The sequence below is a fragment of the Siphateles boraxobius genome, unplaced genomic scaffold (genome assembly GCF_051911475.1).
Source record: "Siphateles boraxobius isolate OS27281-9 unplaced genomic scaffold, OSU_SipBor_1 16, whole genome shotgun sequence".
Lineage (NCBI taxonomy): Eukaryota > Metazoa > Chordata > Actinopteri > Cypriniformes > Leuciscidae > Siphateles > Siphateles boraxobius.
The window spans coordinates 763,787-778,232 of record NW_027508766.1 but is presented as its reverse complement, the minus strand read 5'-3'; the positions used below and the strand labels follow the sequence as shown (position 1 = coordinate 778,232).

Sequence of the window (14,446 nt, the reverse complement as noted above, 5' to 3'; positions counted from 1 at the left end):
TAGGCTAAAAAAAATTGAATGACCCTCCCCTCAACAAAGAATGAAAAGACATGACCCTCCCCTATTTTTCTCCGGTGGCCCTTTCCATAAATACCGAACGGTCCCTAATTTCCAGTAGGCAACTGACTGCAAACAGGCACACCAGGACACAAATGAGCAGGCTTATGTGTCGGGGCTGAGCCCCGGAGAGCCCCGGCCCAATTTAACCACTGGTTCCAACCCTATTCAAAATATGAAAATATAAAAAATTCTGCTTTAGTTCGCATTAATCAAAGAAGAAACATTTACCCGATAAAGCCATCCAACAGCACACTCTGACTCACATTCAATCTCGCTAGTAAATTGAGCAATCAGTATGATAATTCAAAACCAAATGCTGCTTAGATCTTACGTTTGAAATGTCTTTACAATAATTTTTAATTGAAAGTTCAGGCACACCTGAGTTGTATGCGCACAGACTTGCCTGTGGGCCCCTTTTTTGGTAGAAAAGCAAGAGGGGCATAAAATACTCCCAATGTTTAATTATTCCAAACGAGGGAGAATCTCAAGGGTTTTAATTAAGCCTGAATTAAATTTATGTAAATTGCATGTGAAAGTAGCAGGTTTCTTTTCCTCTTTAAAAAAAAAATCATTTTATTTATTTATTTTGCATAAGGCAAAAAAGGCTCAAGTTTTGTATGCACTCATAGAAGCCAGCCTCGAAGCTGTTTCCTTAATTTTTTCCTTCATTCTGCGTTTCTTTATCAATTTTGTCCCTTTCCTTGTGTGTATACTCATATATTTGTAGTCGCACTGTGCCATACATGTCAAATTCATTTTGATGATTCAGCTCAGTGTTTATACGTGAGGTTGATGCTGCAAGACTTTTCCTATCAGGTGCTTGTGGGTCTAGTGCTGGATATGTGATGCAAAAACAACAAAATATAAAAAGAGCGAATCTCCCCTAAGACCTGTTTGTTTTACATGCAGCTTTGATGCATAGTAGTCGTCTATGAATTTTGAAAGTATGCATTTGCTCTGCATAATAATAGATGTTTGATCATTTCAGTGTTTTATTACATTGTTTTATATGCAAGCCACAGAGAGTGAGAACGAACTACACATTTATAGGGATGGGGGAAAGAAGTTTTCATTTTTGCGATCGGCTGTGTAACGTTAAATATAATTAACATAATTTATGCAGCCTTCGTTTTCCCCTGTCTGAGTCCTTACCTAAGCAAAAGTTATAAGAGTGTGTTTAAATGAATCATACTAAGAGTTTGCACTAGCCAATTTACTGGTATTTGTGCCATTATTTACCGCCCAGAAAAAGCATGTCTCAAACCAGATGCTCATTTGCGCTGCTCTTGGTTGCTGTGTTCTTTCATTTGGGCATCGTCAGTAGATCAAACTCAAAACTTTTTTTTGGAATTGTGCTCTCATGCTAATTTGCCCTGTTTAGGAAATATGGCCCATAATGTTTTCACTGGTAATTTTATGACATGGCCTATTTAACAAATAAATAGTTAGAAAAGATTTGAAGTGAAACAAAATTAACTGATATCCCTAATTTAAAAAGTAAAGCAGAAAGAGTATTGAAAGACAGAAACATCATATGGAGTTATTTCTCATAACTAAAGGCAAAGCTAAATGAGAATTTTATTATAATGGGTTTATGCAATGATTCTTGTAATTCAATTTAAATTATTAGATTGATTCTGTAATTGTTGTAAAGGATAAACAAAACAATAGTCGGATAATTTGCAGTTTGCTACTAAATGTTAAAAGTATTAAAATATATTGTTGAATCATTGTGTCATTTTATCTCCAAAAACTTTAAAAAAAATCAATTTAAGAATGGTACTGGTATTGGGAATATATCCCTGTCAGTACTTGTTAATAATGATACTTGACAAATATTATTTTGAATATAAGCTACTACAAAATATACAATTATTTACAATTATTACTACTAAAATATACTACTTATTCTACATTTAGTTGGGGATTTGATGTGTAAATATATTTTATATAACTACAGAAATCTGTGCAATTAATTCATTTTACTCGATTCACTGCCCTAATTCATGTTACCTTTATAATCCAATGACACTTTCTATGAGTAAAAATAATCATAAAATGAATTGGTATTTCTCTCTTTCTCTCATCAGGTTTGAAACAGATCCATGCTCTCTCTATCCAAGGAAACTACGAATTGCGCATAGATCTTGAAGACTTTGAGAACAGCACAGCTTTTGCGCAGTATGGTGTTTTTGGAGTCGGGCTGTTTTCTGTTGATCCTGAGGATGATGGTTACCCCCTCACCATTGCTGATTACACCGGCACTGCAGGTACACATACATATTTACACATTAAATACATAAAGCTACAGACCCTGGGTCAGTATCTTCAATACTGTGCAATTAAATTACCTTGTTTAAATCACATGCTTAATATTCAACTAACTGGAGCTGGTATGCAAATCAGTTAGCAAGATTAAATCTATATCAACAGTAATAATTGCTTATTCATTCAGATAATTTGTCCATTTCAGTGCTTGATGGCATAGACATGGCACTTAATACCCTCTTTAGTCACTTATCAGCTGCAAGCACAGCATATGTCATGCTTCCTCTGCAAATCGCCACATAAACAACCACTAAGACTGGTTATCAATACGGATTTGTTAATACTATTTGATTCTGATTCACAAGCTCTTGATTTGATTCAGAATTGATTACATTTGGAAAAACACATCGATTTGAACCAACTCATTTGAGTGATTTCATGAATCAGATTATACTTGTCACAATATCTTTTTGATTTCACTAAAACGAACTGCTCATAAAAGTCATCTGTTTTTGATCTAGACTATACTGGTCACACTCTATGTTGTTTATTCACTGAGAAGAACCTATAAGTACCTATGAGTATCATTTGTTTGTGAATCGGACCACACTGGTCATATTGAATGTTGTTTTTGCGTGCAGTCTGCTAGTACACTCAATAGAAAGATGTTTCTTGTCATTCTTTTGTGATGCAGTATTTTTATTCCATCACATTCAGAAAAGATTGCAAACTCATTCACATCTCAAGTAATCTTTTATGCAGCGTTTGAGTAAAAATGATTTTAATAATCATTATCATTATTAATCAGAAAAATTGTTATTACTGTATTACCCAGTCCTCACAATCACACACACACTCACACACACACACACACACACACACACACACACACACACACACACACACACACACACACACACACACACACACACACACACACACACACACACACACACACACACACACACACACACACATACACACACACACACATCCAGAAAATGAAACACCTTTCAGTCGATTACTATCATTGACTTTGTCAAATGTCAAGAACTTACACACAAACTGATTTGGAAAACTCCTCAGAGTCTGGTAAGAAACAAGTGAGCAGCAGGATAAACAGAAATAGAAAGAGCATTCTGAGTTTGAACTCAAGGGCAGAAGCTGAAGAAAATACACTTAGGAGAGAGTGTAAAAGAGAAAGGTGAGAGATCTCCTGTCTGGACAGCATGTATATATCTGGGCTCGAATTGGATCGTGTCTATAGTACTGGTGTCAAGTGAGCAGGTGGTCTCTGCTGGGCAGAGTCTTCATGCCCTTGAGCTGCTGGGTTTCCTGTTTGCTGCCTGACAGGTCTCCCTAATCACAGTGTTGAGAGTATTATTGAGATAATTTGCATTGAATTTTGACAGGCAGTTTGTGCTCTGGACCGGCCTGGTGGGGCCTAATACGTCTCAAAGTACAGACCGTGTCAAGGTGACTCCTTATTCACGCCGGCATGTGAGCACCACGTTTAAGTTTGCACCCCTACAGTATGTTTTATGCAGGTTTCACATTTATACAAAGCCTTTTTAGAGAGTGTAGCATGGTATTACCAAATCACCTGAAGGCTTTTTGAGATGATAATATCCCCTTGACAAATCAAACGTGATTCCCAAGAGCAGGTGACCGAATCGGAGAGTTTGCAAGGACATGTCTGAGTATAACACTCTAAATGCAGAAATGTCATCGGCAGCAATACAAGCATTTTCTGTGGGCTTGTGCGACCCTAGTGTGACTAATGGCTTATTCTCATCGCTGCAGACAAAAGCTGTCAAGCTAGAATGACGTACGTTTCCATGGGGAAATTGAGCCCCGGTCTGGGATCAGTTTCTCGATGTATTGTCTTTGACGTTATTGAGTAAAACTGATTGTGGAACAGAAGATTGAAGATCTTCAAGGTCATGTGCTTTTAGAGAAGAGGAATGAAGGTTTAGCGCTATCATTCTGGAAGCATTTTCCTCTTCTGTGGATCATCCACTGTATTTTAGGCTGGATGAAAGGTTAAACATAAAATGGTTCTGAACAAATCCCAGAGAGGTTTAGAAATACCACTTGACATTTACCTCTATTGTACTCATCCTGGTACACTTTCTTTTTCTTCCTGTCTCCTATCTCCATGGAATACTGTGTTCAAGCTCTTGTTTGGAATGTGTTCTCTGTTCGTGTTGAGCTGACAGAAACAGTTTATAGGGCAACAGACACATCACCACCCTGCCAACAAAATCCAGTGAAGTGGACAGCAGGCAGGATGGCTTTCCAAATTTCCTTTTCAGACGTGGAAATAGGGAAGGTTTGTTTCTGTTGGCCAATAACACCAAATGCCTTTTGCCATCAGATAAGACAGACACTACAAGACACATCTTGAGAGAAGACGACTTGTCATTGACCCACAAGTTGACCCTTTTAATGCTCTTGCCCCGCTGACTCGCTGATTCTTTAGATTTAGGTCTGAAAGTATTTTGGATCTTGAGACACTTGCCTGGCAGAGTGGCAGAAACAAAGAGAAGCTACAATATAAAAAATATTCTATACTTCTTAAAATAACATAAATATGCAGCACATTCACGCCATTCTCATTCAGAGATATGCATGCTTAACTGCTGTATGTACTGTACCACTGTAGGTCATTCAGTCCCATTTACTAAAATATAAATTATGGTTCAATCTATGGTGAGGGTTCAATCATTTAATTGCATGCTTTCACTCTCTGTGTACAGAATAGGCAGTGCATATCTGTGGAATATTTTGGAAATGGTTTGAAAAGACAATAATACATAATGCCACTGTGTGCTTTATGCCAGTGGGTTTTTTACACCAAGGGTTTTAAAACTGGGTTGGGGGGAAATCTTCTGTATAGCATAACAATGTCAAAAAATTGTATATGAGTACAGGAGGGATCAGTGAAATAAAAGATAGATATAAAATGTTCAAATTGGTTTGTGGAAAAAATGTTTTAGTTCTGTTTTATTATCCCTATTTTCTTGCAACATACCTAATTGCATTATTATTTGTGTTGTATCTTTGTAGGGAGATTATCATTGCCATTGTTGATTTCAGCTTTTCTCTGGAACTTGTGTAAAGCACTATACTTGTAATAAACTAAAATGTTTATTTTTAGGCTCATCCAATTTCAAGATTTTTAATTTTTTTAATTTTTAAAGAAATTAATACTTTTGTTCAGCAATCAAAATTATTCAGTTGATCAAAAGGGACAGTAAAGATATTTATAATGTTACAAAAGATTTATATTCCAAATAAATGCTGTTCTTTTGAATATGCGATTCATCAAAGAATATTGAAAAAGAAAACGTCTCAGGTTACTTATGTAACCCTGGTTCCCTGAGAGGGAACAAGACGCTGCATTGAGTCGCGGTGGGAACGCTCTGCGTGATTGCGTCGTGAAGCACGTTTATAATCAGTCCAATGGAAGAGCGAGACGTCATAGGCGGGTGACGTCATAGACCAGGAAGCTATAAAGCACACCAGAAAACAGACCACGACAGCTTCTGAAAAAGCCTGAAGCAAGTCGATCAGGGAATGCAGGAAGTATGGCAGGAGAACGCAGCGTCTCGTTCCGAGCTGCGTTGAGACGCGGTGGGAACCCTATACCCACTACGCCATAATAAGAAATGCCCGTTCTGTGTGAAGTCCTTGCGCACACTAAGAAGCAAGCAGCCTAGCCCCGGGAGTGGAGAGGTCTAGGTCATAAAATCGGACAAATGTATGTGGTGAGGACCAGCCTGCCGCATTACAAATGTCCTGAAGGGAAACCCCCGAAATTAAAACCTAGAGGCAGCCATACTCCTTGTAGAATGGGCCTGAACAGCCATAGGTGAAGGCTGTCCGGCCGCTTCATAAGCAAGTGAGATAGCCTCAACTACCCACTTGCTCATTATCTGTTTAGATGCAGGGCAACCTATCTTAAGTTACCCGAAGCAGACAAATAATTGTTCAAATATACGCCACTGAGCAGCTCTGTGGACATACGCATCCAAAGCCCAGAAAGGGCATAACAGATTAAGTTTTTCCTGATCTGGGGTATTAAAGGTGGAGGACAGAAGGCCTAGAGCACAAATGATCCACACATTTAGTAGGGAACTAAGAAATAAAACCCGACCTGGGGTGAAGAAATACTACCACAAAACCAGGTGCAAATCCAAGTACGTGCAGGCCTCAGCCTCATGTATCACGGAGAAGACGAAATTAAGGATCTCTCCTCAGAGATAACCCAGCAAAGAAACATTCATTACAAAAATCAAGTACTATACCAACAGGGCAGAAACAAGATTCAGAAGGCGTTCTCTGCACCAGGCAGAGAACAGTTTCCATGTCAATGCATATTTAGTCTTCTCGTGGAGGGAGCTCTGGACTGGAGTATGGTCTCCACGACCTCGGTCGAGAGACCTGAATCTATGAGCTGGGCCCCCTCAGAGGCCGAGCCCACAGTACCCATAACTCCAGACTCCCAGGAGCAAAGATATCGGGAATGCGTACAGGTGTAGCGTCAACCACACCTAATACATCACGTCCTGTCCAAGCGGAGCTGAATGCGTGAGGGAGAACCACAAAGGGCAATGCATTGTACAAACGATGCAAAAGGTCGACTTGAGTTGACGGAAGTTCTCCCTAAGAAGCTCCACCACCTCGGGGTGAAGTCTCAATTCCCCGGGCCACGGCCCTTGCCTCAACAGGAAATCTCCTCTGATATACGAGACCATCGGTGTGTTGTCCGGACCCTTCGCCGAGCAACCACTCATGATTGCCCCCAAATTGTTAGGTAAGCATCCGTCGAAAGCATTATGCATTTACATTTACATTTATTCATTTAGCTGGCGACTTACAATTGCTATATATGTCAGAGGTCGCACGCCTCAGGAGCAACTAGGGGTTAAGTGTCTTGCTCAGAGACACATTGGTGTCTCACAGTGGATTCGAACCCGGGTCTCTCACACCACAGGCATGTGTCTTATCCACTGCGCCATCACCACCCGATGGCCGATTATGCGTCGACAAGAAGCCCCCAACACTGGGCCTGGGCGAGGAACAAGGTTCTTCCACATGACCGAGGCACGAAGGAATAGCCACGTGACCTTGATCATGCGAAAACGGATTTCCCCTCGGAGAAAACCCCTTGGTCCTAAACCACTACTGCAGGGTCTCAAGTACAGAAGGCCAAAAGTAACTACGTTGGACGCAACTGCCATGAGCCCCAACCAATGACCTTTGACAGAGCGGCCACTCATGACCGCCCCCCATCCTGTGAGGGAAGCATCCGTCGATAGCGTGACACGTCGACAAGAAGCCCCCAGCACTGGGCCCTGGGTGAGGAACCAAGGTTACTTCCACATGACCGAGGCACAAAGGCATAGCCGCGTGACCTTGATCATGCGAAAACGAATTTCCCCCCGGAGAAAACCCCTTGGTCCCGAGCCACCACTGCAGGGGACTCATGTACAGAAGGCCAAAAGTAACTACATTGGACGCAACTACCATGAGCCCCAACAGTCTCAGAAACTGTTTTGCAGTGAATGACTGATCTAGTTTACATTCTGTACGGCTGAGAAACGCAGAAATACGCGCAGGAGACAGACGTACTTGCATGTTGTCGAATCCCATATTACACCTAGAAAAGTGGTCCTCTGAGCTGGGAGGAGTACACTTTTTGGTGTTGAGCCGCAAACCCAACCTCCTTATGTGGGACAGAATGACATCTCGATGTTGAACTGCCAAAAGCTCGGACTGAGCTAAAATTAACCAATCGTCGATATAATTTAATACGCGAATCCCCTGGAATCTCAGAGGAGCCAGAGCTGCATCCACGCATATTGTAAAGGTACGGGATGATAACCTAGGCCGAATGGAAGAACCCGATACTGGTATGCTTCGCCCCTGAAAGCAAACCTCAAGAACCTCCTGTGATGAGGATGGATAGATAAGTAAGCGTCCTTTAAGTCTATTGTGACAAACCAGTCCTCGGACTGAGTCTGTGACACAATTATATTTAGCGTAAGCATACTTTGAACTTAAGATTCTGAAACCTGCTGTTTAAATGACGCAGGTCTAGAGTAGGACGCAACTCCTCATCCTGTTTCGGAACAATGAAGTAATGTTTGAACAGTCACTACGGTGCCCTGAAGCTTCGAACCGGCAGGGAACAACCGAGCCGACCGTTCTACGACCCTCGGAGGAGGATCGTATGGGGACGCTGACACCTCGGTGCCCTGAACGGCGAACCGGCAGGGAACAACCGAACTGGCAGAGCTGCGACCCTCCTCAGAGAGTCGCACCCCAGAGGGAGCAGAGGAGAAACGATTCATCAAAACCGCCCCTCCCCCGGAGGAGCCCTCAGAAGCCTGATAGCCTCGTTTTTTGTGACAGGACTTCCTGTCTAAGCTTTATTAGAGATGACGATAGATCTTGCCTACCTCTAAATAGCTTAGTTCCTACGACCCTCCTCAGAGGATCATTGGAAAAAGCAGGCACCTCGGCACCCTGAAACGGCGACCCGGCAGGGAAACCGAACTGACTGCTCTACGGCCCCCCTCGGAGGATCGTTTGGGGACACTGACACCTTGGTGCCCTGAACAGCGAACCAGCAGGAAAACCAAACTGGCAGCGCTGCGACCCTCCTCAGAGAGTCGAACCCCAGAGGGCGCCGAGGCGAAACGATTTCTAAAACCATCCCTACCCCGGGGGGGACCACCCTTAGAAGCCTGATAGCCTCGGCGTCAGGGCTTCCTCTTTGTCCAAGCTATTTTAGAGATAAAACAGTCCTCAGATCTTGCATATCTCTAACTAGCTAGACTGCTACCGCCACCCAGGTCCCCCTCGATTGTGGAGGAGCCCAAATGGTGAAGCTCGTTTTGCACTCTGTGCTGCGAGGAGCTTAGTAGACCGAGACTGCTCCCGCCCAGCAGTCTCTGGAACATTAGTTTGGTGAGGAAGAAACCTCTGGAACGCCGCTGAATGGTTTATTTCTTAGTTTTTTTGAAAGCGGAGCGTCCAGAAGAACAGACATAATTTCTTATTTTTCTTTATTTTTAAATCAGAAAAACTATATATATATATATATATATATATATATATATATATACATACGTTTATATATATATATGCCACCAGCAGGAAAACAACCGAACTGGCCGTGCTACGACCCTCCTCAGAGAGTCGCCCCCCCCCCAGAGGACGCAGAGGAGAAACGATTTCTCGAAACCGTCCCTCCCCAGTATAGTTTATCTGTTTTTGCACGACGCAAATCTTGAATACCATCAGTGCTGACATCCTCACATTCATCCATGTCCTTATACTTTACCCACCAGTGCTGCCTAATACATTTTTTTTATTTAAGATGGCTGGTGGGTAACGTCGGGGTTAAAAACGATGACGCCGACTCGGGAGAGAGAAAGCACGCAAGCGTCTCTTTAACCCGAGGCACTGTCATACCATGATACTTAATACCCAAAGCATTACTATAGTTAGACGTTTGGGCATTAAACACATAAAATAGAAACCGGCTTATTCCAATCTCGACACCTCAGTCTGGAGATAGGGAAAAACAGCAGTCCCCGACGAGTAGGCTGAGATACAGAGTTTTGCTGTTTTTAGATATATTTCATCTAGTAAACACTTTTTATTTTCACTCTCATAATGTTCAGCTGGCAAGTAAATATTTAACTAGCAACAGCACTAGATAAACCTCCTTGTAAAGCTCCTCTTTATTCAACAGAGTTATGAGCTGACTTATTTATTTATTTATTGAAAACTCAAACATCTGCCTTTTTCTTAATATCTTTATCTGTTTTGTTCTCTTTTTTCTAAACAAAACACTAACGATACCAATTCCTCGGAACCGGAAATCGCCTGCACTGGATCTGACAGGTGAAAGCTGAGATAGGGCGGAGCCCGTCCCAACCCCCGCTGTCATATCCGTCCCAAAATGCGAGTTGCCGCCGTGCCCCGGCAACCGCGGGACCCGCGCGGGGAGCGCAAACCGAACCGTCCTCCTCAAAGAACGCCCGGCGGGAGCGGAGCGTCCTCACAGACAGCTTTTCGCAATGCTCACAGTCAGCCCACTCGAGAACTGATTGTGGCATGCTCCACTCGCAAATAGTAACAAATAGCTGATGTGTGTGTCCCCACCCGTGATATAACGTGGGCAGGGAACAACACAAACCTGCTTGCTCTCTTTTGCCATAATATATATATATATATTGCAACTTGACAGACAACAATAAATATGACAAGGACAGAATACACAGATCGCTTTCTGAAGGCACAGAAGCTGTCGCGGTCTGTTTTCTGGTGTGCTTTATAGCTTCCTGGTCTATGACGTCACCCGCCTATGACGTCTCGCTCTTACATTGGACTGATTATACACGTGCTTCACGACGCAATCACGCAGAGCGGTCCCACCGCGTCTCAACGCAGCTCGAGATCCCTTGAAAGGGAATCAAGGTTTCCACAAAAACAGTAAGCATCACAAATATTTTTAACATTAATATAATACGCTTTGCCATCACAAGAATAAATTACATTTTAAAATATATTAAAATACAAAACACATGTTAAACAGTAATAATACACATAAATATTAATGTTTTTTGCGGTGACCGAGAGAGCTCAACATGCTGCCACTGAAGAAAACACATGCAAATAGAAAACTATGCCAATGCTATATATTTTGTTTTGTTGATTACTTACAATATCACAAATGTTTCCAACTATTTCTAAATCGTGAGAAAATTGCGATTTTAACCAAGGAAACGGGGCGTGTGAGCAGGGGTGAGGAGTCGCCAGTCAATGGCGTAATATCCGTGTTAGCCTCGGTTTCCGCCAGGTTTGCGCTCGCACTGTGATAGTAACATGCAAATGAGTACACCCTTACTACAGTAACTTCAAACTATTGAACAGAAGTTTAATTGTCTTTCTCCTCTTTTCCCTTCTTTTTTACATGGGCCGATATATACAGGAGATTCTTTGCTAAAGCATAACGGAATGAAGTTCACAACGAAAGACAGAGACAACGATCATTCAGAGAACAACTGCGCTTCGTTCTACCACGGTGCCTGGTGGTACCGCAACTGTCACACCTCCAACCTGAATGGCCAATACCTGCGCGGACAACATACCTCTTACGCCGACGGGATCGAGTGGTCGTCCTGGACCGGGTGGCAGTACTCGCTCAAATTCACAGAAATGAAGATTCGGCCAACACGCGAAGAGCGAGAGAGCAAGTAAACGTGCAAAAAATAATATTTAAATGTGAGGAAGTGAAAAAAATTTAAATAAATGTTTAAAAGACTTAAATATGGAACGTACTATGTGGGAAAACAACAAGAACAGTTGTTATTGCTGATCTGAAAGAGAGCTTTCTGTTGTCCTGTTTATTAATTTGGCTGAAAAGTCACACTGCCGTGTGGCTGGGCTGTAAGTCCTGCCCTTCATGTGACAATCTCTTTATCATCAGGCCTTGAAGTTTCTTCACACCCCTGCTGTCAGATCTCAGCTCACTCCTGCAATGACTCAACTACTCTTCCGTGTCATACTTTGGTTCTGATAAGAATGACACTGAATCAAGAGTACTATTATGTTGCCACTGGTTAGAGAAATAACAAGTACAACAATGAAATGTTGGAATGATTCCTGACCTACACCGAACACACGCCAAGACCAAATCTCTGCTAAGTTTTTATGCTTGAAGAAGGTGGTTAGTATAAAAGAAGAAAATGTGGAAGATGGGAGGGAAATGAGAGAGAGAGGTGGTCTGGGAGGAGAGGAGTGCAAAGAATTTGGTGGGAGTTCATCTCTCATCTGTCTGACAGGCCATTAGCGAGCATATTGGCCACTTTGTCTGATCGCCATTGCAAAGTGATCATCAGCAAGGCTCTTCGTCTCGCTCATAGGCAGATGGAGGCTGTTTATGTGTGTGTGAGTGAGATAAAAAAGGAAATGTGATATTGTCTCGTCTTCTTTCCGAGCGTGCGTTTCTGTCTCAGCATTCTATGGAAATCTCTTTATCAGCCCGGCGAGATTGGTCGGCTGTGTTTACTTAGCACTCACATTCACGTCATTTGTTCACGCATGCCTTCAGAACCCATGTCAAAACGCTAATTTAAACGAGCCACCCTGCCGTCTTTTATTTGTGAGCGCTAACATGTATATCAGCACATTCACTACCGTCTCTCTCTTCAACTCACTTTCCAAAGGTCAGACATCTTAAACGTGAATATTGTGCTCCTTTCCCCTCGTGTACCTCAAGCACCTCCATTCATGTCTCGCCCTTTCTTTTTTCCCTCCCGGTCTTCTCATTTATTCCTTCTCTGCTCTTCCCTCACTCCTTCAGTTTGTTTTCTTTGGTCCCCTTTGGAAGTGGAAAAGGTCAACGTGTCATTTAGTACAATTGCTCTGCTCATTGCTCTCTCTTCTTTGCTCTTTTCTGACTTTCTCATTTTCTCTCGCTTCTGTTTCGCAAATCATCCCTTTCTCAACCTATTTTTTTAAATAAAAAATCAACATTATCATGATAATGGCAGTTTAATTGTACTTTGTTTAAATTGTGTAATTTTGAATTCAGAAAAGAAATATTTACGTATTTAACATGATTAACGCACTAAAAAAACTTTTGTTCCCTCCACTGTTTGATTGTTGTTGTTTTTTTTATGTTTAAAGACAAAATAAGTGTTCAGGCTGATTTGTGAATGAACTTGTGCAAGTATGAACACGAATACATTCATCTTGAACTTTATAAATGTACCAAGAGCTTTAAGATATGTAGATTTCATGTATAATGTGTATGTTTTAGAGACTTTTAGCGCATGTGAAATGTTTTCTTACGGGAAATTGACAAAAGCACACAAATGAAACAATGTACGGTAGAAAAGATCCTCGTAATGGCCTGATCATGCCTGTAGTCATGTGACGGGGATTGAATGGCCTGTTGTGCGGGACTGAAGTCTCTTGAATGGACTTCTTTTAAATTCTGGTCTGACAAAAGTGCTGATAAAATCCATTAAATCTATACCAACGAATAATGAGTACATTACTCTAGAAAATATGTGGGAAGATGACTGTAAAAGCAACATTACAGGATGTTGTCAAGACTCTTCAATGAGTGCTCGTCCTTATCTCTGGAGACTCCTCGAAGTTTGCACCACTTTAACGAAGTTACCTCTGTCGGTTTGTTTCTCTGTTGTGTATTACACACACACCTCTCATTCTGTGGCAATATGTTGCAATCAGCCCCTTTTTTCTGTCATCATTTCTTTCAAAGTTAACCATGCTGCCTGTTCAGCTGTCAATAACATTTCTACTGTGCGTTGCCATGGTAATGATCCCCTGAACATAAGGAGACTGATAAAAAAGAATGAAGGAAATAGAAGTCAACAAAGGACAAAAAGAGGGCACATTATAACTGGACAGATAAAAATTTGAAATAATTTGTAATTAAGGGTCTCTATGATTGTGTGTGTGTGTGTGTGTGTGTGTGTGTGTGTGTGTGTGTGTGTGTGTGTGTGTGTGTGTGTGTGTGTGTGTGTGTGTGTGTGTGTGTGTGTGTGTGTGTGTGTGTGTGTGTGTGTGTGTGTGTTTGTATGTGTGTGTGTGTGTGTGTGTGTGTGTGTGTGTGTGTGTGTGTGTATGTGTGTGTGTGTGACTGTATGACTGAAACAGAAAATATACTTATAAAGAAGAAAAGTGAATTGTTACTTCTGTGTATGACATTGGCTCTTTATTGTGTGCATATAAAAAAACAACAATAAATAACATATAAATAAACTGATTTCTGCAATGGCACTGCATGGATTTTAAGATAGATATCCTGTGTGTCTTTTCTGTGCATCCGTATGTGGCGAAGGACGGCCGAGGGACGTGAGAGAACGGCGCGAGACCGGTGGTGCGATTGCTAATGAGCAACACCTGTGTAGCACACCGGTCTCGCATCTCTCACGGAGGAGCGGAAGCATAAAGGAGGAGCGACGACGTTGATGATCGAGAGCGGAACAGGCCTGTATTTTAGTTGTGTTGGGTTTTGTTTCTGTATTTGTATTTGTATTTCATTTTATTTTAGCCAGCAGTCGTC

The 14,446-nt window shown here is 41.8% G+C and overlaps 1 protein-coding gene across 1 annotated transcript in view; it reads left to right on the top strand.

Moving 5' to 3' along the window:
- Window positions 1-14,143, top strand: part of fibcd1b (fibrinogen C domain containing 1b) — a 197,597-nt gene extending 183,454 nt beyond the window's left edge. Inside the window, exons 7-9 of the mRNA XM_077231061.1 lie at window positions 2,151-2,330; window positions 11,339-11,603; window positions 11,837-14,143. Of these exons, the coding sequence (XP_077087176.1) occupies window positions 2,151-2,330; window positions 11,339-11,603; window positions 11,837-11,843 (452 nt within the window). The 3' untranslated portion in view covers window positions 11,844-14,143. The remainder of the gene's footprint in view (window positions 1-2,150; window positions 2,331-11,338; window positions 11,604-11,836) is intronic.
- The last annotated feature ends 303 nt before the right edge of the window (window positions 14,144-14,446 follow it).